Genomic DNA, 24964 nt, shown 5'->3' with positions numbered 1-24964 from the left:
GTCCAAAGGCTTATCTATAATTATGTATAATGGTCCAAAGGGTTATGTATAATTATGTATAATACCAAAATCATTATGTATAATTATACATAATTATAGTATAATTATCTATAATTTGACTATTCCCAAGGGACTCATCAACGCTTTCCGCATATTCATTACCACCTAATATGTTACCATAAAAAGTATTAAGACAGTTGGGTTAAGCGTTTGGGATTTATGGGTGGGAGTCCATAATTAAAACGTTTTTCCATAATTATATCGCGGCTTGTTATATATATTTGGAGTAAACCCCGAATTTTCAGAATGCACATCGGATTTAGCCAGGATCATTTAGACGGCATTCCTGTTCCTTCCACCACTCGTGGAAAGAGGCTATATAAAGTGCCAAACAAGAGTCTCTTTTTATGTGGATGTGCCCCAGCAGAAAAAAACGAGCTCGACTTGGCTAGATCATCTATGATTAAAGGCGTAAATGCTAGTAATTTTGACATCATAATCCATGTGCCAAACCCAACTGCAAAACATCCTTTTTCTGTACTAGTCTATAAAGAAAAAGTGTTTAGATGATCAAACATATATCATGTGACATTTATACAGATCTCGTGCCTCCTGCTTATGACTGATGTGCTAGTGTATGTGGCATATAAGCATTAGCAAATTGTACTTACCACTCGTGGTCATTCAATACCTCTGTGGCAAGTCTTGAAAGAAACAACTCACTCTACTGGCCTCTCTTACAGAGGAAGACGTATTGATATTCTTCTTGATTACAAAAATGGATTTACATTCAATTACAAGGAATATCATTTTGTGGAAGAAGGAGCTAAACGCTTTGCAATTATATAACTCACTTTGGTGACAGTTGTGTCCAGTCCATCCGGGTGAGCAGGTACATTTGTATCCGCCATGTTGGTTTGCACAGGTTCCATGTTGACATGGGTTCATGTTACACTCATTTCTGTCTGTTTTATGATGAAAAAGTGGTATTACTAAATGAAGTGATAACTTGTTACTTAAAGCATGACTTTAGACAAAAGTTTAAAGATTTGGGAGCAGAACATGGAAAAACAATGCATTCATTCATGGAAAATATATCATCAGAAAATATTAATGAAACTAATTGAAACATGGTTAAAAAAAAGAAAGTCTGAAGACTGGGAATAGGATATGAAATCAACATATTGTAAAACTTCCTTTGAAGCGACTTTGATAACATTAAGGGACAGCTCACCTTGCTGACAGTTCTGTCCAGTCCATCCATGTGAGCAGCTGCATGTATATCCGCCAACGTGATTCGCACAGGTTCCATGCTGACATGGGCTCCTGCTGCACTCATTTATGTCTGTTTTATGATGGAAAAATCTTATTACTAAATGAAGTTGATACGTTATTTAAAGCATGATCTTAAACAAAAGTTTCAAGATTTGGGAGCAGAACATGGAAAAAGAATTAATTCATTTGGGTCTCTAGCTTTGTGACGGAAAAATATATCATCACCAAATGAAGATGGTTTTAAAAAAGTCTGAATACTAGGAGTAATATATGAAATCAACTGAAAACCACATTTTAAGACTTCCTTTGAAGCAACTTTAATGAAATTAAGGAACATCTCACCTTGCTGACAGTTCTGTCCAGTCCATCCAGATGAGCAGGTACATTTGTATCCGCCATCTTGGTTCACACAGATTCCATAATGGCACGGTTTGCTGGCACACTCATTTATGTCTGTGTGATGAAAAACACAAATCTTGATCTTATTTTAATTGGAGTTAATTGAATGAACTCTTGGCAATGGCAATTTGATTCTATTCAGATATTAAGCTAAATTCAATCCACGTTTTAAGTCTGTTGCTGAACAATTAATTTAACGGGGGGGTGATGACTTTCAATTTGTTGTTTAGTGTAGATACAAAGAAAGAAAGAAAGAAAAGAAAAGAAAAGAATATACACAAAACCTTCCTTTTTGACCACGGAGGAAGACGGAAGAAAATCAACTCACCTTGCTGACAGTTCTGTCCGGTCCATCCAGATGAGCAGATACACATGTATCCGCCATCTTTGTTCTCACATGTTCCATGTAGGCATGGTTTGCTGGCACACTCGTTTATGTCTGTGGGAGTTGAATGGAATAGTACCTTGTGACCAAATCTTGCTAGTCATAAACTCAGTCTTGCATGTTCAACGCTAGTCATTTTAACTTCATCCTCTGCAAACCAGTAGTATGGAAATCTCTCAGGAAATAAATGGCTTTGTAATCATATAAGACACTGAGGAAATACGTTTATAAACTGGCAATAACTTACCTTGCTGACAGTCCTGTCCAGTCCATCCGGGAGAGCAGGTGCAGTTGTATCCGCCATCTTTGTTCACACAGGTTCCATGTAGGCATGGCCGTGGTTTGCTGGCACACTCATCTATGTCTGTGTTGTCAGAAAAAGACATGCAGCTAAGGCCCCTGTCATACATTCAAATAACCTTACCCTGACCACCAATCATCTAAGTTTGCTTGGATCTGATAGATTCTGCAGACTATGATTCAGTTTCTGAATAAAGAGCTTTATGTGTGTCAACATTGATTGAGTCACTGTCGGACAATAGGAAAATGTAGGACCTTTATGTCACGAAGTTTGTCTTGTTTTGAAAGGCCACGTTTTTGTCCTTCTACATTTTGTATGTCTATTCAGGAGGGTTATGCAAGTGAAAATTGCATACATTCATTTCATTCCTGCTGGTTAGATCAGACGATTTTAGATCAGAAGATCAGAGTCACACACACCAACGCACTGGTCACACACTCGTGACCAGTCCTGAATTCAAACCCCTGACAGGGCACGGTCCGATGCCAGGAAATTCGTAATAAATTCACAAAATAGATAGGGCCCTATTTTACCTAGAACCGTGCCTACAATCTATACCTGTGTTTCTATAACTGAATGGGTTATGGGTAGGTTATGGATGATCTAAACGTATCTAATGCTGAGGTTACATTTCCAAAGCGAGGCCCGGCCAGGCAGTCTTATAGAACGAAAAGTGTGATACAAAAGGCTACAGAGCACCAAAAAAAGTTGGAAAAATTAATAATGGGAACTATTTGCGTATATTTTTAATATACATTGTTGATTTTTGGTTAATCGGAACATCCCGGCATAAAAACGTGACCTCAGCATAAGCTGAGAACGTAGACCTGCCACGGTTCTTAATACGCGTGGACTATCCAGAACCGCGCCTGACCATAGTTCTGGATAAAGCACGGTTCTGGATACAACAGGCCCCTCCCGAATAGCCTTCGTACCCCTAGGTCTTCTTCTTGTGATGGGTCAGCTAACCCTCACTCTCATTGAGTCGAGCCTGTCTCAATTATTATGTTCCTGGCTTGCGGAGATAAGATGCTGTTCCAGTCCTGTTACTCGTAACATTGGGGTGTCCTTCATTGAGTAAAAAAACAAACAAAACAAAAACAATGCGTACCTGTGACCGACAGGTAGACGACAGTCGTGGGAAAAGTCACGAAGTCGAAATTGACGATTGTCCAGTTTGATGTTTCCTGTAGCTCCGAACTATTCCCCATCAAGTCGGCCTGATCCTTTTATTTAGCATACAAACGGGTACACAGTTTTCAAACACCAACTGAAGGCTTATAAAGCGTTATGTATGGAATATTTCACATCGTGTGTAGGTAATAACGCCAACATATCCTAGGTATTTTCTCAATAGCTATGAGTTCAAATAAAAGTTGCATTGTTTTCCTATGTAACCTTGCCTATTTTCAGTTGATTCTGATCTATGTTAAATCTATATAGTCCAATTCGGAAAGAGATTACATTATTTTGACCACAAAACCTAGTTTTTATAATTGCAGTGATAGAGATTAACAGGGAAAGCATATCATATGACTGCCCCCCCCCTCATCCAGACCCCTTTTTTTCAATTTGATTATGAAGATCATTTTTGACCCAAAATATTAGGGGAGACGCGAAATGCTTAATCTAGAAATCAATTATTAAATAAATAAATCAAATATTGTGCATCACAATGCAAAAGTAATACTTATGATCAGCCCTGGATTTACTAAGATATCGCCTTTTTCGTGAAGGTTCTATCATTTCTGTCATCACTTCTTTTCCGTTTTTGGTTCCAGTCTTGTTGTGTTTCAATTGTTTGTTTGCTTTTGTGCCAATTCAATTTTAGGTTGCAAACATTTTGGTGCCATTTCAATTTTACACAGTAAAATAATAAATGAAGGGAGAAAAAGGCTCACCGCTTTTCCAGAAAGGAAATGAGTGAAGAGGATTGAAGCTGTGACAGCTGACGTCACAAGCAGGAGTCCGCAGACAAGGCAACCCCAAAACACGCCGCTGAGCTTAACACTGTTCCACATCTCCACAACACGCTCTGAAATATCATACCACAGAATAGCTGAAAAGGCATTAAGCCTATGATATCCTCAACATGGAAGCATCAAACCACGTTGTCGACATATCATATTTGCTACTGTGTACAGGATGTTATTGGTACCACTTCCACCAGCGGCGGACTGAACAGGCTTGGCTATGTGCTGAGAATAATACCTTTAAAGAGGTCACTTGAAGATCCTTCCTCTAAACGCATATCTATGCGCATCTGGATGTCCAGACAGTATTGAGGACAATGACGGCCTACATTGACAAGCGGCTGACGATGGATGACTATACAATAACAACTGGACCATGCACTGCGCACAGGTGCACTAATACAGAAAGGAGTACTAGTATCTATCTAGTACAATGAGTACCAACAGCAGGAGAAGAAAGGCAGGGTGACAAAACTGACGCCCGGCTAACCGCAAAATATCGCCCAGTACCTTTTGAAACTGAAGTACAAATAATGTCTTATTGTCTAGTTCTCTATCAAAACACACAGCCCTATTATCAGAGTACATTCATGAATGTCCAAGCATGTCACTGTTAAGCAGCAAAAGAGCCAATAGTCACCATCCTAATTATAATCATAGACAAGTAACGTACTGATATCAACATCAAATTCCCAGCGTTTTATATAATGTATGCATGTATACCTTATACATATTCTACAGTCATTAAATAAAAATGTAACACCGTGATACTACAATGTAAGCCTACCTATTCATATTCAGTTCCATATTATAAACTACGTTTTTACGTACTATGCATGTGCTAAAAGATACAAATCACTGTCTGTAGTGAAAATGAACTTTATCTAGGCCTTCTGTGTCCACAATGTAAGATCTTGCGAACCAAAATCCGGTGTGTAATTGTTTAGCTTTTTACATAGCTAGTGATTAATGTTCTTTTCGGACATTCTCTACCATTGAAAAAGTAGAGAGAAAAATTAACAATGTTAAGATTTTCGATCTGTAATGTGTTTTTGCCCAGAAGCCTTCAAAGTATCTCACATCACTACACTTTTATCCTCCACTAGACCTTGCTAAAGTGGTTTGGATGGTAGAATGTGCAAAATTGGGTCTAACTGCCCAGTTGAGTGGGTCCACCTTGGGAGTTTCATAAATATGCGGACAAATGACCTCTACGGTGGTTGAAGTCCCCTGGACAATTATGCACCCTATTCGGCTAAATTTTTGTATGTATTTTCAAACCCGCTTTATTAGTCTGATGGAGACTACTGAGCTTAAATTGACGTACCTCTAGCCTTGTAAGCACAGCTAACTTCCTCGGGATCCTTGTATCTGTAAACATCCTCAGCCTTGTCGTAAACATCCTCCGGTTTGTTGTAAACATCTTCAGGCTTGTCGTAGGGATGATCGGAGGACACCACCACGTGGTCCAACGTACGGTACAGATGGGCGTAGTCTTCGCCGCTCTTCTCTTGTGGGGTCGAGGTACCGGTGGGTTTGAGATCGGTGTAGTTTTGGGCCCTACTGGAGTTGAGGCCTGTCTGTTCTTTCGAGCCTTTAAAAGGGATGTGGTGGCAGTATGAAGCATCTTGGTGGCCACTGCCTGTATCCTCTGTGGATTCTGTACCAGGCATGGGGTGGCAGTAAGATGAATCATCATGGCTACATGGCTCTTGTGGGGTCGAGGTGGGTTTGAGATCGGTGTAGTTTGGGGCCCTCCTGGAGGTGAGGCTTGTCTGTCTTTCGAGTCCTTAAAAGGGATGTGGTGGCTGTACGAGGCGGCATCTTCATGGCTACTGCCGGTATCCTCTGTGGATTCTGTACCAGGGCTGGGGTGGCAGTAAGATGAATCATCATGGCTACATGGCTCCTGTGGGGTCCGACGGTGGGTTTGAGATCAGTGTAGTTTGGGGGCCCGTCCCTGGAGGTGAGGCTTGTCTGTTCTGTCGAGGCCTTAAAAGGGATGTGGTGGATGTACGAGGCGGCATCTTCATGGCTACTTCCTGTATCCTCTGTGGATTCTGTACCAGGGCTGGGGTGGCAGTAAGATGAATCATCATGGCTACATGGCTCCTGTGGGGTCGAGGTGGGTTTGAGATCAGTGTAGTTTGGGGCCCTCCTGGAGGTGAGGCTTGTCTGTTCTGTCGAGGCTTTAAAAGGGATGTGGTGGCTGTAAGAGGCATCTTCATGGCCTGTATCTTCTGCCTCTGTGCCGATGACGTCTGTGGTGCCTGGGGGATGAGTTTGGTTCCCGGAAGCGGCACCATCGGGGGTACCGCCGCCTGCCTCTTCCGTAGAGGCGGGAGAAACATTCCCTCCGGACGGGTTCTCCGACGGAGCTGCGTAGATCACAGACATCTTTGTTTTCCTAAGAACGAAACAAAACATAATTGTTACAAATCATCATATAGATCATGGCATCGTGGCATTAGAGAGGACTAGGATGCATTGAATGGTGGTCTCCACTAGACCTTGAAAAGGCCGTTTAAACTGCGAGAAATGCCAAAAGTAGGTAGATAATTGGCACGAGGAAAAGCAATATGTCTTTACCAACACAAGGTACATAAGAAAACGACAGGATTCGTGAAACCCATGTAATTTAAATGTACTTTTGTACGGAACTAAGATTAGTAAAATTGAGGTACCTTAGGTCTGTCCCATTTCGGCAGCTGATGAGTTAGCAAACCTCTCTCCGTAGCAGAATAATGACGATGGTGGCAGGTACGTGTTATATACAGGCCCGTACACAGAGCAAAGGATCTCATATTCATGATTCCGCCAAAGTATCGTGTTTTATCAAAAGCCGAACCAGACCAATTCAATCTTTGGACAAATCGACATCCGCATAGGCTTCCGATCAGTACAGTACACTCGTCTAATGTTCTGCCAGCTCTCCCTAGACCAATCTAGAAAGCTTTGAAAACAACAAAGTAGATAAATCATATCCAAAGCATAAGGTTCAAACAGAACAGGTATGTTACGCAATGCCACTTCGTTGGATATACGTGTTCTTAGCTTTCCAATATGCACCTGCAGGCGTACAAATATAATCATTATTCACCCATACATGTAGCGTCTTGAGTTATTGCTGGACAAACTATGTGGAAACACAAACAGGCAGGCAAACACACAAAAAACAATACCCCCGTCAAGCTACATTTCACCACGTCCCGCGGTACTGCGGACAATGGCTGGGAGGCATCACGTCATGAAACAAATATAGAGATACTCAAATTCTTTCAGGCTCTATTCTTTTTGCTGGCAAACGTAGCTCGGTTTAATTAAAATTATGAGTATTGCCAACAGTGCCCAAGATTATCGTAATAACTGTAAATGCCAATACAGAGCTTTTGATATGATACATTGAAATTTTATTTCATATCTTGTAGTCAGCCACTGCCGTCACTTGCTAGACCAGATCATTAATGATGATATAGGCGTGCCTGCAAATATCAACCCAATTAGTCATAACAGCGTTTCGGGGCTGAACGTTTGGGATTTCGTACATTGTGTTGCGTATTGGACTGGTACTGAGAGAGACAGAGAGAGGGATATAGAGACATGATTATGTGTTGCCATGTTACAACAACGAACGCCACTTTGATTGCTCGTATAAGTCATTTACGTTGGAGTACCAACTGGGTGTATACATCTCGATCAAGGTACGAAGTGTTTCTACTTTTTAAGGTATGATATTGATAGAGCTAGAGGAAGATGTTATAGTCGATTTTGAAAAAAAAAGACGAATATCTACATTTTACACGAGTACATTTTATACTGGGCATCCCGCCCAAGGTCTTCAGCACACGTAGGTGGGGGTGCTAAAATAATAAATTGGCAGTAAAAAGTGCTAATCACAAAACAGATTGTCTTTACATGGCCGCCAGGTCCCTGCTACAAAGTGACTTTCGCTCTACTTTTAATACTTTCAGTATTTTTCCTCCTGAGAAGCTTTAAATGAGGTTATGAATACCCCCCACCCAACCCGCAAATGTATTTTGCCTACAAAAACATTCAAATACATTCCATGTCACTGCGTTGAACAGCTGTTGCTCCTCGAGGCTTAGACAGAAAATTACTTGCCCTCTGACCTAAAATCGTCTTTCTGCGTGACAACAGAACAATGAGCCAATACTACTCAGCCCTCGACCTTTTTTGTCGACAAATTAGATACTTGTTTACTATGATGAGGCTCATTTGCTTCAGGTTGCATGAATATATGCGGAAAATCTGAACTCTAGTCTTCACTGTTTCTGATATTTTCAAAACGGATATGTCGCCTCGCAGGGTACCATGAATGCACTTTACGTTCTTTTGAAATTACAAAATCTAACGTTGTTGTGACCGTAGCCCGGAGTCCACATGGTTAAAGCCCTTGTCACACATTCACGAATTTGCCCGCCGACCATGGTGTTCAGGGATCAAATTTGACTCCAATTTTTCGATTAGTGTAGAAAGGTAGGCCTGGCCTAAATCTGGTCAGAGTGCTCCCAAACGTTAGCCGGTAGGGAACGGTTTCGGGGAAAGGTCGTGGATGTATATGACAGAGACTCGGCAGCTAAAATAGATTTGGCTCCAGGCTGTTGTTATGACTATATGTGGAAAAAGGGCTAGCTTCGAGTTTGAATATTTTACCAAGGGATTCAAATTGTTACCTCACGTGTTATGTTAGCAGCACTTAACTATGCTTGTTTAATTTCGAATTCTAGCTACTTATCACAAAATAACTTGCCTGCTACATACACATTACTGTTAAAATATATATGGCACATCAGACAAAAATCCCGTTACCGTTTTATTTCTAAAGAAACAACACTAGAGTCAAGATTCCCTTTATCAGTAATAGCTCTTAATGCTTACTTTTAAGACAAAACCTAATCCTGGGGTTCTTTTTATCCCAGTGTCTATGGGAATAACCTTTAGTTGCAGCCAATGTATACGTCTTTTGCAAGACTATGATATATTTATGTAGCCATATGCCATTGATACAAAGCGTACCTTAGATGTGTCAAATGCGAAGTACAAATATCTACATAAAAAGAACATGAGCTTGCTACAACATTACCTCTTGACGAACGATGTTTAAACTAGAATTACACAGAACTACAGTTTTCAAACCACATTTATGCTACCTACTGAAACACAATGAAATCGATTTTTCAAGCCATGAAACCACACGGTACACCGTAATACACTTCTAATAAGCTTGTAGTTGTCATAATGTTTGAAATGATTTCAAAAGGGCAAGTAACTGCATCCTACATGCTCCTTATTCTAAGGTTAAACGCATGTCAGTTATCTTCACAGTTGTGGATAGCTGGTCAATGACTATCCTGCAATTTCTGCAAAAGAAGGTAGATTGGTTAGTAATCCTCCTGATGTTACTGCATCTTATCTATTTTCTGTTGGCCTTTACATCACATACATCACATTAGTTCTTGTGGTCTATTCAAAATATGAGCCAACGATTATACCAAAGTCATCAATAATGATAACAAGACACACAGTGAAGTTACAATGTACTTACAAAATATTGGAAATGTATCGTGCTCTCTAAGTTAAACATTTCTGAACCAACTATTTTAACGTTTAATTAAAGCCCTTAATCAGATTCTGTTGGATTTTGATACTTGTGGAAATATGCACATAAGGTTATCGAACGGGTATGGCAACAGACTAGGGTCTACTTCATGCCGATAAAATGTGTTTGGAATTCAGACGTCCATAACCACTGACCTTAAATATTTGAATGGCAAAATATTTCATCAAAGAACTAAGAATACGTACCTGGGCATACGCACGTCATGGTGGAAGTCCCAGTCCATTCCCCTGTTGCAGTGCAAGTTCTAGAAGAGCTGCCGCTTAGGTGTATGCATCCAGCTTTGCACCTAAAGTTGCAGGTCTCTCCGATTAGGTAGGGAAGGAAGCAACCACTCCTCACAACATTCAACCCAGACCATGGTTGAACGGGTAGCCAGGGACAGCCTGGTAATCATAGATGAAAGTATATGTAAACATTGCAATATTCATCCATGATAGAATCAAGGTCTCTATTTACAGTAAATGATGTTTACAGTATTTACAGTAAGTGATGTTTCCGAAACAGGATTCAAACCTCTTGCATATACATCTTATGTTTTCTTTGTTGATAAACACTGAATTGTGCTGCCGACATATTGCAATAAAATCAGACTATCAAATGTCGTGCGCTGAATAATAACGACCGGAATAGTCAATACAATTCCACAAGGATAGACTTTGTAACTTTATTTACATTTCTAACCAGAACGAGACCAATGCATGCATGATGTTGCCCATCAGTTAACTGGAAATCAGGCAAAATCGAGGCATTGACATGCTGAAGAAACCAAGAAATTGCACAATCGTGTAGATATTAACGCATATCTACGTATATGTATACTCGCCTTTGCATTTGTAAGGAGAACCATCCCAACCACTTGTGGTGCATGTCCTCTGGGCGTCTCCGCTGTCATATATGTATCCAGGCTTGCACTGGAAGTCGCACGTCTCTCCGATGTCGTAGGGCGAGCCGCAGTTAAACTTTACAACATTATGCCAAGGCAATGTTGGTCCAAAAAGACAGCCTGGTAGATAAAACGTTGGAAGAAAATGATAAATCATAAAATACTGAAAACCTTGAAATATCGGTGGTGGATTTATTTTTATCTCTGCACCTTGAAATCATGACCTTGAACTTCAAGGTCATGATTTCAAGGTGCAGAGATTAAAATAAATCCAGCTTGAACTCATGACACCGCCATGACACCTCAAACATAGTGCTCATAGTCTTACTCCCCCCACCCCCACTTTGCCCGAGCACCAAGCACTACTACTAATGCGGTAGTACAAGGTCCTAGTATGTCCTTAAAGGTCATAGACAGACCGTGAGCGAACGAGAGATTAAAAAATGCCACTAATTCAATCAGGAATATTTAGTCATTGACACACTCAACCATTCTGTGCAAGTTGAAATCAAGGATTGTGCAATTTTCGGTAAAAACGTACAAATGTATTTCCTAACATTCATTAATAATAACATTCGCATACTGGTTGAATCCTGCATTTAACATTAACGTTGGTCTGTAGTGGTGTATAAAAAGAAAACAGCATTGAAAATACTGAAAGCTTTATGAGGGGCAAATGCAGATAAAATAACGCCGCTCTCAGCTGAGTTACTATAATGACAATAGATCATAACAGTGTTAGAGCTTAACATACGTTTCTTGCATATGTAGGTTGATCCAGTCCAATGTCCCGTCAGCCCATTGTTGTTCTGGCAAGTCCTGATTGAACTGCCGCTGACGTAGGTGTAGCCGGACTTACAGGCGAAGTTGCACTGCTCATTAACCAGGTACGGCCATGCACACCCCGTCCTTACGGCATTGATCATGAGGGGTGGAAAGGTACAGCCTGTAAAAATGTGATATTAATCTAATCAATATTAAGTTTTTGTAACTAAGGTTGAGTGGTAACAGAAAGATAAAAACGACCAATTTGGACGTTCAACAATCATTCACAATCATTCAAGTTCAACAAGTTCAATTATCATTATGGGATCGTGTGGCTTAATCCTTAATGGTTGTGTGTTTGGCCTTGGCCCCATAGGTCCCGGGTTCGTATCCTCCAGCATGTCCCAATAATGTGCCATTGGAGAAGGCATGACTTTCTTCACTTCACTCAAGTGAAAATGAGCGAATGCAATCCCTAACAAATAACGAATGCAAGCCCTCTCCGACTCTAGGATCGAACCCCGCCAACCTTTTCACGGATTTTAATCCATTGGTCAAACAGCCGGATTGCACGCATTTTTAACATCAAACAAAAATATCATTGTTTTCAATGTCTACCAGTCAAAATTCTTAATGTCAGAATCTGGCAGTACATAGAAAACATAAAACTTACGCCTGCAGATGTACTTGGATCCAGTCCAAGCCCCGTTAATGCATTGCCGACTGGAGCTGCCGCTGTGGTAGCCGTAGCCACTCTTACAGGCGAAGTTACAGGTCTCCCCGTGGTGGAAAGGCCAGCTACATCCGTAACGTGTCACGTGAGTCCCTTTACTCGGCCACGACCAGCACCCTGGATTTGGAGTAGCAGAAAAAAACAGTTATGAGAATCTAAAAGGTATTACCGTTCGTAACGTGGGCCAATGCCTGCTTCAAGTTAAATTGAAAACACTTAAAAGCAGTCTGACAGTTGATGTTTACACTTAATTCTGTGTGATTCCACTTACGGCTTATGCATGACGCAGCACCCATCGGATTGTATTCAACTCAATTAAGACAATGTTTGGCAGGCTGATTTAGTTTGAATTGAAATAAAAATGCCACATAATAACATTATCGCTTACTAGAAGTGGTCCTACGACGACGACGCCTCCTCCAGGCTTCTGACTGCCAGACCAAGGCGCAAAATAGGAAAACGACCAACCAAATCCTGGATGAGGGAAAAGGGGGGACATTTTGTAAATGAGAAAAAAGGTTACATACAAGGTTACATGACATGTGCACAGAAAACGTAACTGAACATTCACTTGAGTTTGCGTGTAAATATTAATGTATTGTATTCTTTATTCGCACATAGATAAATGATGAAACCCAATATAAAGAAGAAAATACATAAGAAGAGTGTGCTGGGGGAAGGCAAATACCAATTTTGTCTTTCCGATGACTTCTCCACAACTAAACATAAACAAAGAAGCAAAAACTATAAACTGAAATAACAATATATAGCTGAATCGACATTTGAGTTAAGAAACAAAATGATTAGATGTCAGTAACTGCAATGTCAACAATGTTGCCCAGTCATTTTTTTCCCAACGCGAACTTTTTTCGTCAATATTTCTGTGGCTACCCGGTATTTCTATTGAGAACCTCAAAAACAACCTATAAATTGATAAGGATTTTCCCAACGTCTCACCAATCAAATAAATATCAATCCCCGAGTATGAAATTCACCCTATCGTTCTAAATATTGCATGCATAAAGCCTCACCTCATGTTGTCGCACACTTGGACTAGACGTTCACGGTGGCTGTGAAGTTGAAGCGTAGCACCAGACTGATCGAGGTGTAACACACATGCATGATATAAATATCGTCTTAATTACGAATATAATTGGGTTCTTGGTAAAGGAATCATGACATAATGTCTCAATATAAGGACTGCGTTGTTCCAGTTCGCTCAGGTTGTGAATATTAATGAGAAATATGACGTTTCCATTGTGTGTTCATGAATATGCATGACCACGGTAAAGTCCCCAAACTTTTTCCATGGGTGGAGCTGTAGTTTTGGCGTACGTTGTTTTTTGCCATCTTTCTCACGCAATGAAGGTTGAAAGTTGCGCAATCAATGGGAGACAAACAACCAAGTCAGTCATTAAAAACACTTTATTTTTAGAACACGTAACTTTCTCCATTACTTGCAAATACCATTCAGGTGTTATGGTGGAAGCATACATGTAACATAGTCTTCACCATAGTAAATGAGGATAGATTTTTCATACTTAGTAAAGCATGAAAACGTCTCCACTGAAGTTAATTGGTTTGTCCATGTTAAATTTAGCACAAGTGACGTTGCTTACATGAATATTCATTTATGACCTTTAGAAAAATTGTATTCATGAATATGCATGACGACGGTAACGCCAACAACATCAATAAAAAATAGAAACCTGTGATTTCGCTTGCTTGCTTATTTGGTACATTTCGTATCTGGCGTAAAGCATATCAATGCACTGTTCTTTAATAGGTATAAGGATGGTATCTTTATTGTACAATGATTTAATACGATACAAAGTAAGACCATTTTACTACCTGGTACTTAAAGAGACTAAACTGTACTCAGAGACTTCGCACTACGGGATACGACTGTGTACATGCATGGATACGGTCTGATACAGGTTTATGGTGTAAAACAATATAGTCTTCACAACATAAATTACAATAAATATAGAGCATTAGAAATCGGTTACACTGACTATTTTGTTCATTTTAAATCTGTCACAAGTAACGTTGCTTATGAATATTCATGTCTCACCTTTAGGTAAAGTCGTCCGATCGGTTCTGATGCAACACAGATTCAAGATTGTGCAATCACGAGGGGAATGAACTTTAGGTTTAAAACATCTTACACATTACCAACAACATCCATGCTCAGACAACCTACTGGTTATGGTTGAACACATATTTTAACTGTACGTGTAAATAAGGTTTAGCTCTCTGTCTTTGTCTGTCTGTCTCTCTTTCTCTGTCTCTGCCTGTCTGTCGGTCAGTCAGTCAGTCAGTTAGTCAGTCAATCAGTCTGAGTCTGTCCCCCCCCCCCGTCTGTCTCAAATTCTCGATACGAAGGAATCCACTGACTATGAGGAAGACTCGTTTTACATGAAAAGTATTTATGGTATAATGTACCTTGTTTTTATCGTTTTTATCCACAACAACTCCTCCACAGCATTAGCGTTTTTAAACTATAACCGCCAATGCCCCCCTCGGCCCCTCCCCATCTTTAGCTTGACAAGGTCGATCCCACAGAGGGTTACTTGAGTTTACCTCACGTTCAAGCAGACAGGTTTTCGAGCCTTGTGCAACAGAGCGCGAAGGTCAACCCAATTTTACTGTAGATGACAAGCCACCCATTCTCTGTTTTCGAGGTAGCAACTCTGTACCAAAAGCTTACTCAATCATCTTTTGAAATGTGCTAAAATCAATGGACTTTCAATAGATCCTTGGTAGAACTTTTACAGTTCGAGATATTAGCCTTTTCCTGCTTCCGTGCCTTGTGCAGCCGAGCGACAGAGTTAGCCCAGTTTTGAAGTCAAGGCTGCAAACGCCAAGCCTGACCCATTCCCCGTTCACTTGTGCAGTTTGAAGACGAAAAGGTGTACCTAAAGATTACTTCATGGTCTTAACATGTTAATAGTACTGTAAGCTATCCCCTACCAGTTTTGAAAGGTGCTAGCGCTTTTCCAGTTTGAAATATTAACCTTTTCATGCTCAAGCAGACAGTCTTTTGAGCATTGTGCAGCCGAGCAAGGAATATGTCAAGCTGACAGCCCACACTCTCTGGCCAAAACTTTTTCGGGGATTCCCCTCGCTCATGCATATTCATATAAAACAACGGCTCCATTCAATCCCTCGTGAATATTTAGTAGTTTGGATCGGTTGGACGAGTTTGAACAATATGTCTGATCGGTATGATATGATGTCATATTTCCTTTACCGAGAAAACGATTATGACGTTTTTAAACGTTCGGACTAGGGAACAAAGAGTTCCTTATGTCTTCTCATGAATATTCAGTATCTGATGTCACTTGGATGAGCAAAGACAATTATGCATCATTCTGGCAACTTGCATTTAAATCATTTCCTTGAAGCACTTCCTCCTGCTAAGGAGGTTTAAATGAGGAAACCCCTTCCTCCTGCGCACAGGTGCACAGAACCGCGCTCTTCATCAGATACGGTCGCGACATTGCGATTTCCCACGTACGACTTTACCATGGGGTGAGCTTTGTTTTCTATGCTTTGCTGTTCTTTTCATGTGGAACGTATAACCTTACTTTTTGTACCTGGATGACCTAGGTATTTTGTTTACATTTTGTTCAATCCTACGGAAAGAACTTGCTGTGCATGCTCTATTTTGGCTCTTCTTGAGCCGAAACAGGCCGCCCCGAGTGATGCGTACTTCTGTGATGCTAGCTTGGCGCAGGTCTGTGGATGTAAAACTCAGAATGACCTCTCTAAAGCCCCTGTCACACGATCACGAATTTATTTGGCATCCCGAACGCTAACTGAACGCCCGCAGACCATGGTTTGGAGTGGGTCGGCGCAAAGTCGGCTGGCGTTCGGCGAATTCAGCTTAAGTTCGGCTGCACCAGGCGAATGTTTCAAAATGTTTAAAACATTCGTGAGGTTTTCGGGAGGTTCGATCATAGTTGACTGGTTTTCGACAGTAATTCAGCAAACCACATGCGAACCATTCGAACGTAGGTCATCAGTGTTCGGGGCTTGTTCAAGGACCAAATTTGACTCCAATTTAACTTAAATCCGTCACAATTCGTATAGAAAGGTAGGCTTGGCCTAAATCTGGTCAGAGTTCTCCCAAACGTAGCCCAACCTGGTCGGCTGGTGTTTGGGAGAAGATTCGGGGCAAGCCGTGAATGTGTGACATGGGCTTATGACTAACCTAGTTCGGGGGACGATGTAGGCAACTATCTCAAGCAAATGTAATTCGTTTGACAGATTTTTTTACAGTGCGAGGGAGATATTTTCGTCAGTAGTATCTTGCTCTATTCCTTAACACGTTAGACCAGTGCACTAGATGATATCAAGTTGAAGAAAACGTTCCGTGATTCCGATCTCCTATCGCCGAAGCTTTGTCACATTACAGCAATGACGTCAATACGCCAAGGCTTGCTCAGAAATGTACCTACCGTCCATATTATGATGCGAGCCAAAATTATTCAAAAAAACTTATTTGAAAAGAATTCTGAACTGTCCAATGTCAAAAGAGTTTTTTAGTCACTCTGACAATAATCTATCGGTTGGCAATAGCCCAGCCTTGTTAGCTATATGTCCGTTCCCAAAATGTCATCAGATTTAGTGCACAGTGACCTGTCGATGGATGAGCGCCTAAGGCAGGTGTGACCATACATGTCTAGGCATATGATCAGGAATACTAATTAGTTATCGGGCCATACCACCCTCATCCATAGGTGAAAATCTTGTGACAATGCATTTTATGATATTTTTTGCTTGTTGTTAATCTAACTATAGCCTCTTCGCAGTAGCAACTCAATGTGTACCAATATCCTTTTCACTGCTCCAGATTTCGGACTGTCTTCGTGCTTGTGCTGGTTTGTGCCCTGGTGTTGGAGACGGGTGCGTGGTCCCGGAGACGGTCGTGGTATCGGCGCCGTCGGAGTTACTATACCCGCAGGCGCTCCATCAGCGTTCCCGGTAAATATGGCACTAGCTTAAGCCCCTGTCACACTTGCACGACCTTTCCCGAGTCTGTTCCCGAATAACAGCCGACCAGGTTCGGTCGACGTTCGAAACAGTCTGACCAGATTTAGGCCATGCCTTCCTTTCTATACGAATCGAAACGGATTTCGACAATTTGACCTGAGGCAAGTGAGGAATATCTTAAGTCGTGTATAGTGCCTTTCCCTGGAGCACAAGATTGGTGGCATTGAATTATTCGAACTCGGCACCGCTTGGTTCCGAGCCAAGCACTCTGCCGCTACGCCACAAGACCCCACAAATGTTTAATTTTTGTTTCTTTCTTCAGTGTACGCGTCTTGCCGGGCACCCTACACCGCACCTGGCACGATCATGTACAACTGCTACCCGCCGTACGTGCATGGGGAGGCCTGCTGGTGGAGGTGTCCGTCCGGGTACAGGTACCAGTCCGGCAGCCCTTACCGACAGTGCAGAAATGGACAGTGGACCGGGACTATCATGTTCTGCATATATGGTAGGCTTTCTTTTTAATTCATCAACATATTACAAAACAATGGCAAAGGCTTCCATACTGTATACATACATTCATTCATTCATTATCAAGACTCGGTGACAATGTCAAGATAACAAAGAACAAACGGACTAATGTAACATTACTGCTGCAAACTATTAAGTGGTGTTTTCTCACACAGATGTCGTCCAAGCCCTGCTCGGCAAGTAGGCCAGCATGATGCGCGAGGATTGATGGGAAGTCCCCCGCACCATTGCCGAGTCTACAGAGGACAAATCCCGATGACTCGGCCACAAAGTAGAGTGACCTGATGAGACAAAGCAGATTTTTCACAACCCAATGAGAAATTTAATACTCTCATAAAGTCTGTTAAGTGATGTAGTTATCACCACATTCGTTAATTGTGAATGTCCGTAGCACTTACTCGTAGCTATGTACTAAGTATCTAGTCAATAGCATCGGTGAATTAAGAGCGATTGTTGTTCAAAGAAACTGAAACGCTTGCACAAATATTTTTTTTAATCGAATCAAAGAGTAACTAACTTGAGGATGAAATATGGGATTTATTGTTGGATAAAATCGGCAGAAATGTTGTATTCAAAATCAATTGAGTGGAGTCTTGGCAGGTAATAGTAATTCTAGTACTTTTATGCAGGATGATATAGAGTTGATAGGAAAAATTGAGGCAATGTACTTAATTTTATCTTTCTCGAATAAAGCTGTGGTAATGGGAATTTTTGCTTCATTGTAGTGTTCTGTACTATTCATAGAATGATAGAGGCATTTTGTTTGAATATCGTTGATAGAGGCAGCTGAATCTGTAATTAATGAAAGGGACGGTCAATCAATTGATTGGTCACATTAGTTTTCACACCTCCCACACACGAAGAGGTTCTGAACTGTACGTGGTACCACCTTGCGAAATTCAAGTAAACAACAGCTAGCACTTCTCAACCAGCCAGTCCACAATCATAACCCGAACTCCCGTCGACCTTGCTGAACACCAGCCAACCACAGTCGGCCTTGCTCCCGACCTACTTCCGACCATGCTGGTCGGGAGGCCATATTAGGCTATACGTGACAGGGGCTTGAAGTAACCACTCCTCTTCAGCAACCAATTTTCGTAGTGGTTCCCAAGACAAATTTTGACTGCACAAACTTTCATGATGTCTTATGATCTAATAAAGTACGTTTGCTGCCTCCTGTCGCTGATTGCATGCCATTGGAATAGGTTTTATAAGTAAGATAAAAAAAAACAATACTTGTCCGTTACATCCGGAAGAAATGCTACGTCCCACATGGTGAATAAAAGATCAGACGTGTACTATTTTCATCTGATAGCAGGCAGACAGACAGGATTAAATAGCTCTGGATCTAGTCTCTTCTGTCTTTCCCTACCCAACGTTTTGTGTTCTACCGAGGTTGATTCTAAAGACGACATGGACTCCCATCACAACCAAACCCCGTGCACCGTGAGTAGAAATTTTGTCATTTTCTTTAACGGTTCAATATGTAACATTTTCCCCTCCAAAACTGCAAAAACTCTGGTATGAGGTTTTACAGAAACCTCGGTGAACTACCAACAGACATCTCACTGGGCAGTAAGGCATTGTACATTGTCTAATGTTACATGACGGCCTTTTCAAAAAGATCACCAGTCACCACATTTGAATTGAAAACATCTCTACATCCTTCGGTTTGGGAAATGTACATTATTTGTGAACGAAATTCGTAGGTCATAAAATATTGGAGCTTTCTTACACGTGCGAGGCTTATATTGGAAAATTGCACTATTGGCAAGATGATCCTGTGAATTATTGACAGAAAATTTTCAATGCAATGTTATGAATCAATCAGAATCCTAGACACCATGGACTAAACCCAAGTCAAGTAATTAACTAACTGCAAGTCGGAGTATGTGTTGGACATAATGTTAAGCCCTAACAAATAATGGTTGAAAAACCTGTGTGAAATTCCAGTTTAGGCCACTGCAAGTAAATCTTATGATTGACATCCTCTGCAGACTCCAAATCTAATGCGAAAGGGCGAAAATAGGCGGACTAAAAGAACAAGGTTCCTACATTTTCAAATTTTGATTTTAAAAACCTTGTTAAATAAGAAATAATACGTATATTGTGCTATGTTTACTGCCAACTATTTACGACATCCATTTCTCACTGAAACAACTTTGAAAAACAAAAGTTTTCAATCATTGAACAAATGGTTTTGATTCAGTGAGAACATCACATATTCACAGCCACCATCACATATACAAGGAATGAAATACATCACTGCATCAAAGTAAAAGGCAAAACATTAAATTAAAGCATTGTCTTGCCTCCTCTCTTCATATTTATCTGCCATCCACGTTCCGGCATGGCAACAGCTAGAAATCATTGCCCATTTACGACATGTTGACAGAAGGCAACATTTTTTTTCTCAAAATCAGGCGAAAATTAATGCACACGCTGATGTCATCCATTAAAATTACTTGCCGTGGCCTTAGTTCGACTGAAAATTGTACAGAAAATATGGCATATTTCCAGTCTACAATATGAACCCTCACCTCCACCCCAGACATATCAGCACATTCCATAAGCATGTCTTCGTGTTGTAATGTCTGTGTGACAGTTGGTTCTGATTGCATCTCTTCTCCTGGTGTGTAATCAGTGGCACGGTGTGTCCACAGGTACATTATTACATTCCACAAGTGTTGTCGCGTAGCTTACCTGTCACGTAGATTGCTATTGTGGTGTGCACGTTGCCAAAATCGTAAATATTATGTTCCTACACATTACCTGAGAGTTTGACTTCTTCGAGACAGCGGTCAATGAATATTCCCACGTTTTTTTAATGAAAAGTGGGTTTTGGTATCTTTGTAGAAATGTAGTTTTTTTTTTAATGTCTGTAGATGTTGCAAGATGATGGCGACGTCGCACAAAAGGTATCCATGAGTTATTTCCAGAAAGAGAAGACGACGCTAGCGCGTTTGCAAACTGGAAGCGGCGAACCGGCCGGTGCGAATGCTGACAGTGGCGGCAATCCGTGTACCACGCCGTGTGCTGTTACGGTTACGCATGGACCGGAAGGGGACATGTCTACAGAAATCGGCGCTGCCCCCAGAACCACCACGGATGTTGCCGATGTGGATCGGCGTGATTCTGCAAACGAGGGCAACATGGTGGCCTCTACGGCAAGCGCGGGGGAAACTGAACCAGCTGATTCATTAAAACCGGTTTCTGGCAGCAGCGATGGCGTTCCAGACACACCGACCGCCCCATCCAAGATTGAGGCCTCCACTGTGTGTTTTGTTCCGTATGCCAGTAACGTGCCTGACATTCAACATCGCCCTAATACACTATATCAAAATCCGATACAAAACTACAGCAATCCAAATACGATGTACACACAGACTGTCCTGAGCTCTGACCAAAACACGCACAACGACAAGGCGATGCCAAACGTTCGTATCCACAACCCTCATCCGGAGAGCCTAGGAACATCAGAGCCAAATGTAATTATCGAGACTTCGCTAGTAGATGATGGAGATCTGGCGACTGCAGCAAGGGGAGAAGAAAATCTACGAGACGGTGCGACGAAAGACATTGCAGCTGGAAATGAGGAAACAGACTCCAGGCAAGCCGACACTGAAGACAGCTTCCGTATCGAGCCTTATGCCGTTCGATATCAGGATAACGATGATGATATGACCACAAGAAGTAATGCTGCAGGTCGTATCGCTCCAGATGACGTCAATATTCAACCATACGCCGTTGCGTACATAGGTCAGGATGACAGGACAAGTTCGGAAGAAACTCAGGCAAGGCTTCCTTCTCATAGGGGAGCAACGGCTTTAGACATAGACAATGACGAATCGAAGATGTCATCACGATGTAACTCATTAAGGAATGATGCTGACGCTTCAGCCGTTGTTGCGCCAAATAACCTCATCAAAAATCCTATATACGTGCCACAACAAGAGGATTCTGGTAAGATTCCCATACATTTGGTTGCTTTTCTTTTTCTTTAACGGTGATCACTTCTAGGTATAGAGCTAGGTAACACAAAAGGTGGTGAATAATTTTCGGTATATTTTGTATGGAGGTTTGACCCCTAGCCATTAAATATCAATTTAGATATGATTGCCATCCCACAGATACTACTTTTCTTGTGTTGTTTGTGAAGTTCTTTCTACAAATAGAACATTTCTTTGCAGATTATCGTTTATGAAGTTTTGTCATTTGTCATTGTAACTTTTCCCTATCTATTTTAGCATCTCGTTTAGACTGTTTATTTTCTTTCTGGTGCACTGGCATTGCTTACTATGTTAGGATGTCGAAGTTACCGAATGTGCCCACCTATATCAACGGCCACTCTCCTAGTCCTCGGTGGAATATTCTTCTTCCTGTTTTTCAAGGGGGTACCCGCCTTCAACTCCACCATGCAGGAAACTACAAAGGTAAGTTTATGCTCCAACTACGTGATGCAGCTTGTCACATATAGCCTAATATTATGAATGAATGAATGAATGAATGACGCCGTTTTTGCACATTTTTGCCACACTGTCCTAACAAAAGGTTACAAACTGTCTTCTCGCTGACCTAAACTTCTTGTTCAAATCATGTATACATTATAATGAACATTGTCGTACCCAAACGATATACGAAAAGTCTTCTCATACTATAATTCCAATATATACCTCTGTTGGGCAGTGCCACCTATCGCTTTGCCATGACATGGCAAGTAACATGATAATGTTCATATCGACTTACTACAGATAACATCTGCCGGTGAGCCCTCTTTGGCCTTAAACACCACCATACAAGAATCTACAACGGTGAGCTTCGTCTTAAGCTACTATCGGCAGCTTAATCGTAGACATCTTGTTGTTTTTTTTTTATTCCAACATGTAATCACCAGACGTGGTGATGACACACTCAAGTTTCTTCAACTTATATTAATGCCGCCACCAACACAGGGGACAAATACATTACAGGACAATACTCATTTCCATCTGAACTAAGTGAGAAAAGTCGTGTAAAGTGCCTTTCCCAAGGGCACAAGATCGGTGGCATGTCAGGACTCGAACCCGGGACTCTTAGTTCCGAGTCGCGCACTCTGCCGCTACGCCACACGACCCCACACCTTGTTTAAATCATAATGAAATTTTCCCTAAAAAGAGATGACCGAAGTATCTTCTCACGATACCTTGGGAATATATCTTTTATCCAGCGCCACCTATCTCTTTCATGAGGAAATGTTATGACATGACAAACAGCTGATCTTGATGTCGTTTTGTAGGTACCGCCGGGCAGTATCCCTATGGTAACAGCATCTACATCACCATTAGTCCCAACCAGCTCACTAGGTAACTTTATTGTGTTAACCTTCGCAGAATGTTGTTGTTACTATTTCGTATTCTTAGTTTCTCCTCCTCCTCTTCCCCCTCTTTCTCCTTAATCTTCTCCAAACATGTAAGGTCGATGACCTGGATTGTCACTATGATACTAGACCAAGTGCTGTAGGAGGAACCCTGTGTACATTATGTAGCAAATAGTAGGGCAGAGTTGGAGGGGCTGGTCAACATATGTATATGGGATAATAAAGAATAATTACAGAATGAGAAACGGTCCCCCATTCTTGTTCTTGTGTCATTGTTAAATCACTATCAACAGCCAAGCAATGTGCAATTACTTTCCTACAAAATTTTCAAGTAAATTTGCGGAACATTTACGAAATGTAGGGCGTTATGACGTCGTGATCTCCTCTTGCAGAAACCCGTGGAAGAGTGGGAAAGATCGTCTTTGGTGGACATGGGAAAGATCCTGGCAAATTTGACGAAAGCCTTGGAGTGGCCATCTCGGCTGATGAGGAGATATTTGTGACTGATGTCTTCAACAAACGGATACAAGTGTACAACATGGGCGGAATACACCTCCGTCTCTTCCCAACGGTAGTGCCGGGTGAAAACGAAACAATGCACCCTTTCGATGTCGCAATTTCCTCAGACGAACATCTTTGGGTGGCGTTGAAGAAAGATTTGTACAAACGGGATGTGTATGTAGTGCAGTACAGAAAGGACGGTCATCCTCTGAGTAAATTCGACTTACAAATGTCAACTACGTACTACCCAAGTATTGCAGTGGACGCGACCAATAACAAAATCATCGTGGCTGGTTCGAGCCAACTTTGCGTCTTTCATCCAAACGGCTCCTTCCATCAGAGCTTTGGGGCGGAAGGCCTGCTGATTTCATCCGTCACCGTGGACAACGAAGGGCACATTCTTGTGACGCAAACAGCCGCAGCAAAATACCGCCAGTATTCTGAAGCTGCTTCGTCCTACGGTGTTCACGTGTACGATCACCGAGGGCGATGGTTGTACGAATTCTTCGCGCTAAGAGGAGAATACCGTCGGCACTTTCCCCGGGGTATCTGTGTGGACGGCTCCGGTCATATCTTCGTGGCTGACACCGGGACGGGAAGCGTGGCCATGTTCACAAGCCTTGGGAAGTTTGTACGCACCGTCGTTCGCGTTGCACGACCGCGGGGCATTGCTTTGGGACCGGGTGGGCAGTTGGTGGTGACCAACCCACAGGCAGGCACTGTAACCATCTTTCCGAGGCAAATGGTAGCCTCCACCAGGTCTTCTTAAAGGAGGTTATGTTGGTAAAATGCCCATTGGAGTGAGTTCACCGTTAGGGTTTCCTTCCCCCTTCACGACGCGGGCAAATAAACACTACTATGGTGGTGGCACCCCCCCCCCTCCACTAGCTAATAGCTTAATTTTACTGTTTTTGTTCTTGAACCCGCGTTGTTAGTTTGGTGGATACTAAGCAAGATATTACAGTGTGCCTGGTGATAGTGCACTAGTTGACAATAGACCATTGAGTACAGTAGAGAAGTTGGACTGGCATAATGTCAACCATCATTTAAGTGCCTTAAAACCTACGTCATCTATTTCAGTCCGGAACACCCCCATTCAAAAAATGGTGCGGCCCATGTACTGGATGACTGGTTTGAACTGGACTCTCCCCGATATGATTTAATCAGTGTAAAACGTCTGGGTCCAGAAGCATATGAGACCAGATTGTCGTTACGTTAGGTTT

The 24964-nt window shown here is 41.7% G+C and overlaps 4 protein-coding genes across 4 annotated transcripts in view; 2 read left to right on the top strand and 2 right to left on the bottom strand.

Moving 5' to 3' along the window:
- LOC109482220 (fibropellin-1-like) overlaps positions 1-6148 on the bottom strand; it is a 38342-nt gene extending 32194 nt beyond the window's left edge. Inside the window, exons 1-5 of the mRNA XM_019784916.1 lie at positions 5661-6148; positions 4262-4395; positions 3472-3586; positions 2307-2423; positions 2003-2113 (exon numbers count right to left, since the gene is read on the bottom strand). Of these exons, the coding sequence (XP_019640475.1) occupies positions 2003-2113; positions 2307-2423; positions 3472-3586; positions 4262-4395; positions 5661-6006 (823 nt within the window). The 5' untranslated portion in view covers positions 6007-6148. The remainder of the gene's footprint in view (positions 1-2002; positions 2114-2306; positions 2424-3471; positions 3587-4261; positions 4396-5660) is intronic.
- A 4629-nt stretch (positions 6149-10777) lies between these two features.
- On the bottom strand, positions 10778-13446 carry LOC109482209 (E-selectin-like). The gene is made up of 5 exons (XM_019784905.1): positions 13387-13446; positions 12744-12829; positions 12296-12472; positions 11612-11803; positions 10778-10977 (listed from the first exon to the last, which is right to left on the bottom strand). Exons 1-5 carry the CDS (start codon positions 13389-13391, stop codon positions 10778-10780), a joined length of 660 nt encoding a protein of 219 aa, XP_019640464.1. The 5' UTR covers positions 13392-13446.
- A 2337-nt stretch (positions 13447-15783) lies between these two features.
- Positions 15784-18589, top strand: LOC109482462. Its single transcript, XM_019785180.1, has 4 exons — positions 15784-15889; positions 17214-17344; positions 17676-17861; positions 18040-18589. The coding sequence occupies exons 1-4, from the start codon at positions 15789-15791 to the stop codon at positions 18066-18068; spliced, it is 447 nt and encodes a 148-aa protein (XP_019640739.1). The 5' UTR covers positions 15784-15788; the 3' UTR covers positions 18069-18589.
- A 2219-nt stretch (positions 18590-20808) lies between these two features.
- LOC109482198 lies at positions 20809-24510 on the top strand. Its single transcript, XM_019784896.1, has 4 exons — positions 20809-21847; positions 22241-22317; positions 23160-23226; positions 23633-24510. Exons 1-4 carry the CDS (start codon positions 20809-20811, stop codon positions 24508-24510), a joined length of 2061 nt encoding a protein of 686 aa, XP_019640455.1.
- The last annotated feature ends 454 nt before the right edge of the window (positions 24511-24964 follow it).

The sequence above is a fragment of the Branchiostoma belcheri genome, unplaced genomic scaffold (assembly GCF_001625305.1).
Source record: "Branchiostoma belcheri isolate BF01 breed outbred unplaced genomic scaffold, Haploidv18h27 scaffold11, whole genome shotgun sequence".
NCBI lineage: Eukaryota > Metazoa > Chordata > Leptocardii > Amphioxiformes > Branchiostomatidae > Branchiostoma > Branchiostoma belcheri.
This window is presented reverse-complemented; position numbering and strand designations above follow the sequence as displayed.

Excerpts from the sequence above, each read along its gene's own strand:
- LOC109482198 (XM_019784896.1), top strand. The coding sequence starts at position 20,809 with ATGAGTTATTTCCAGAAAGAGAAGACGACGCTAGCGCGTTTGCAAACT. Across the intron at positions 21,848-22,240 it reads GCCACAACAAGAGGATTCTG|TCCTCGGTGGAATATTCTTC; the intron begins GTAAGATTCCCA and ends CCACTCTCCTAG. Across the intron at positions 22,318-23,159 it reads CCATGCAGGAAACTACAAAG|GTACCGCCGGGCAGTATCCC; the intron begins GTAAGTTTATGC and ends GTCGTTTTGTAG.
- LOC109482209 (XM_019784905.1), bottom strand. Across the intron at positions 11,804-12,295 it reads ATCCAAGTACATCTGCAGGC|GCTGTACCTTTCCACCCCTC; the intron begins GTAAGTTTTATG and ends ACATTTTTACAG. Across the intron at positions 10,978-11,611 it reads AACCTACATATGCAAGAAAC|GCTGTCTTTTTGGACCAACA; the intron begins GTATGTTAAGCT and ends TTTATCTACCAG.
- LOC109482462 (XM_019785180.1), top strand. The coding sequence starts at position 15,789 with ATGAGGAAACCCCTTCCTCCTGCGCACAGGTGCACAGAACCGCGCTCT. Across the intron at positions 17,345-17,675 it reads GCGCTCCATCAGCGTTCCCG|TGTACGCGTCTTGCCGGGCA; the intron begins GTAAATATGGCA and ends TTCTTTCTTCAG. Across the intron at positions 17,862-18,039 it reads TATCATGTTCTGCATATATG|ATGTCGTCCAAGCCCTGCTC; the intron begins GTAGGCTTTCTT and ends TTTCTCACACAG.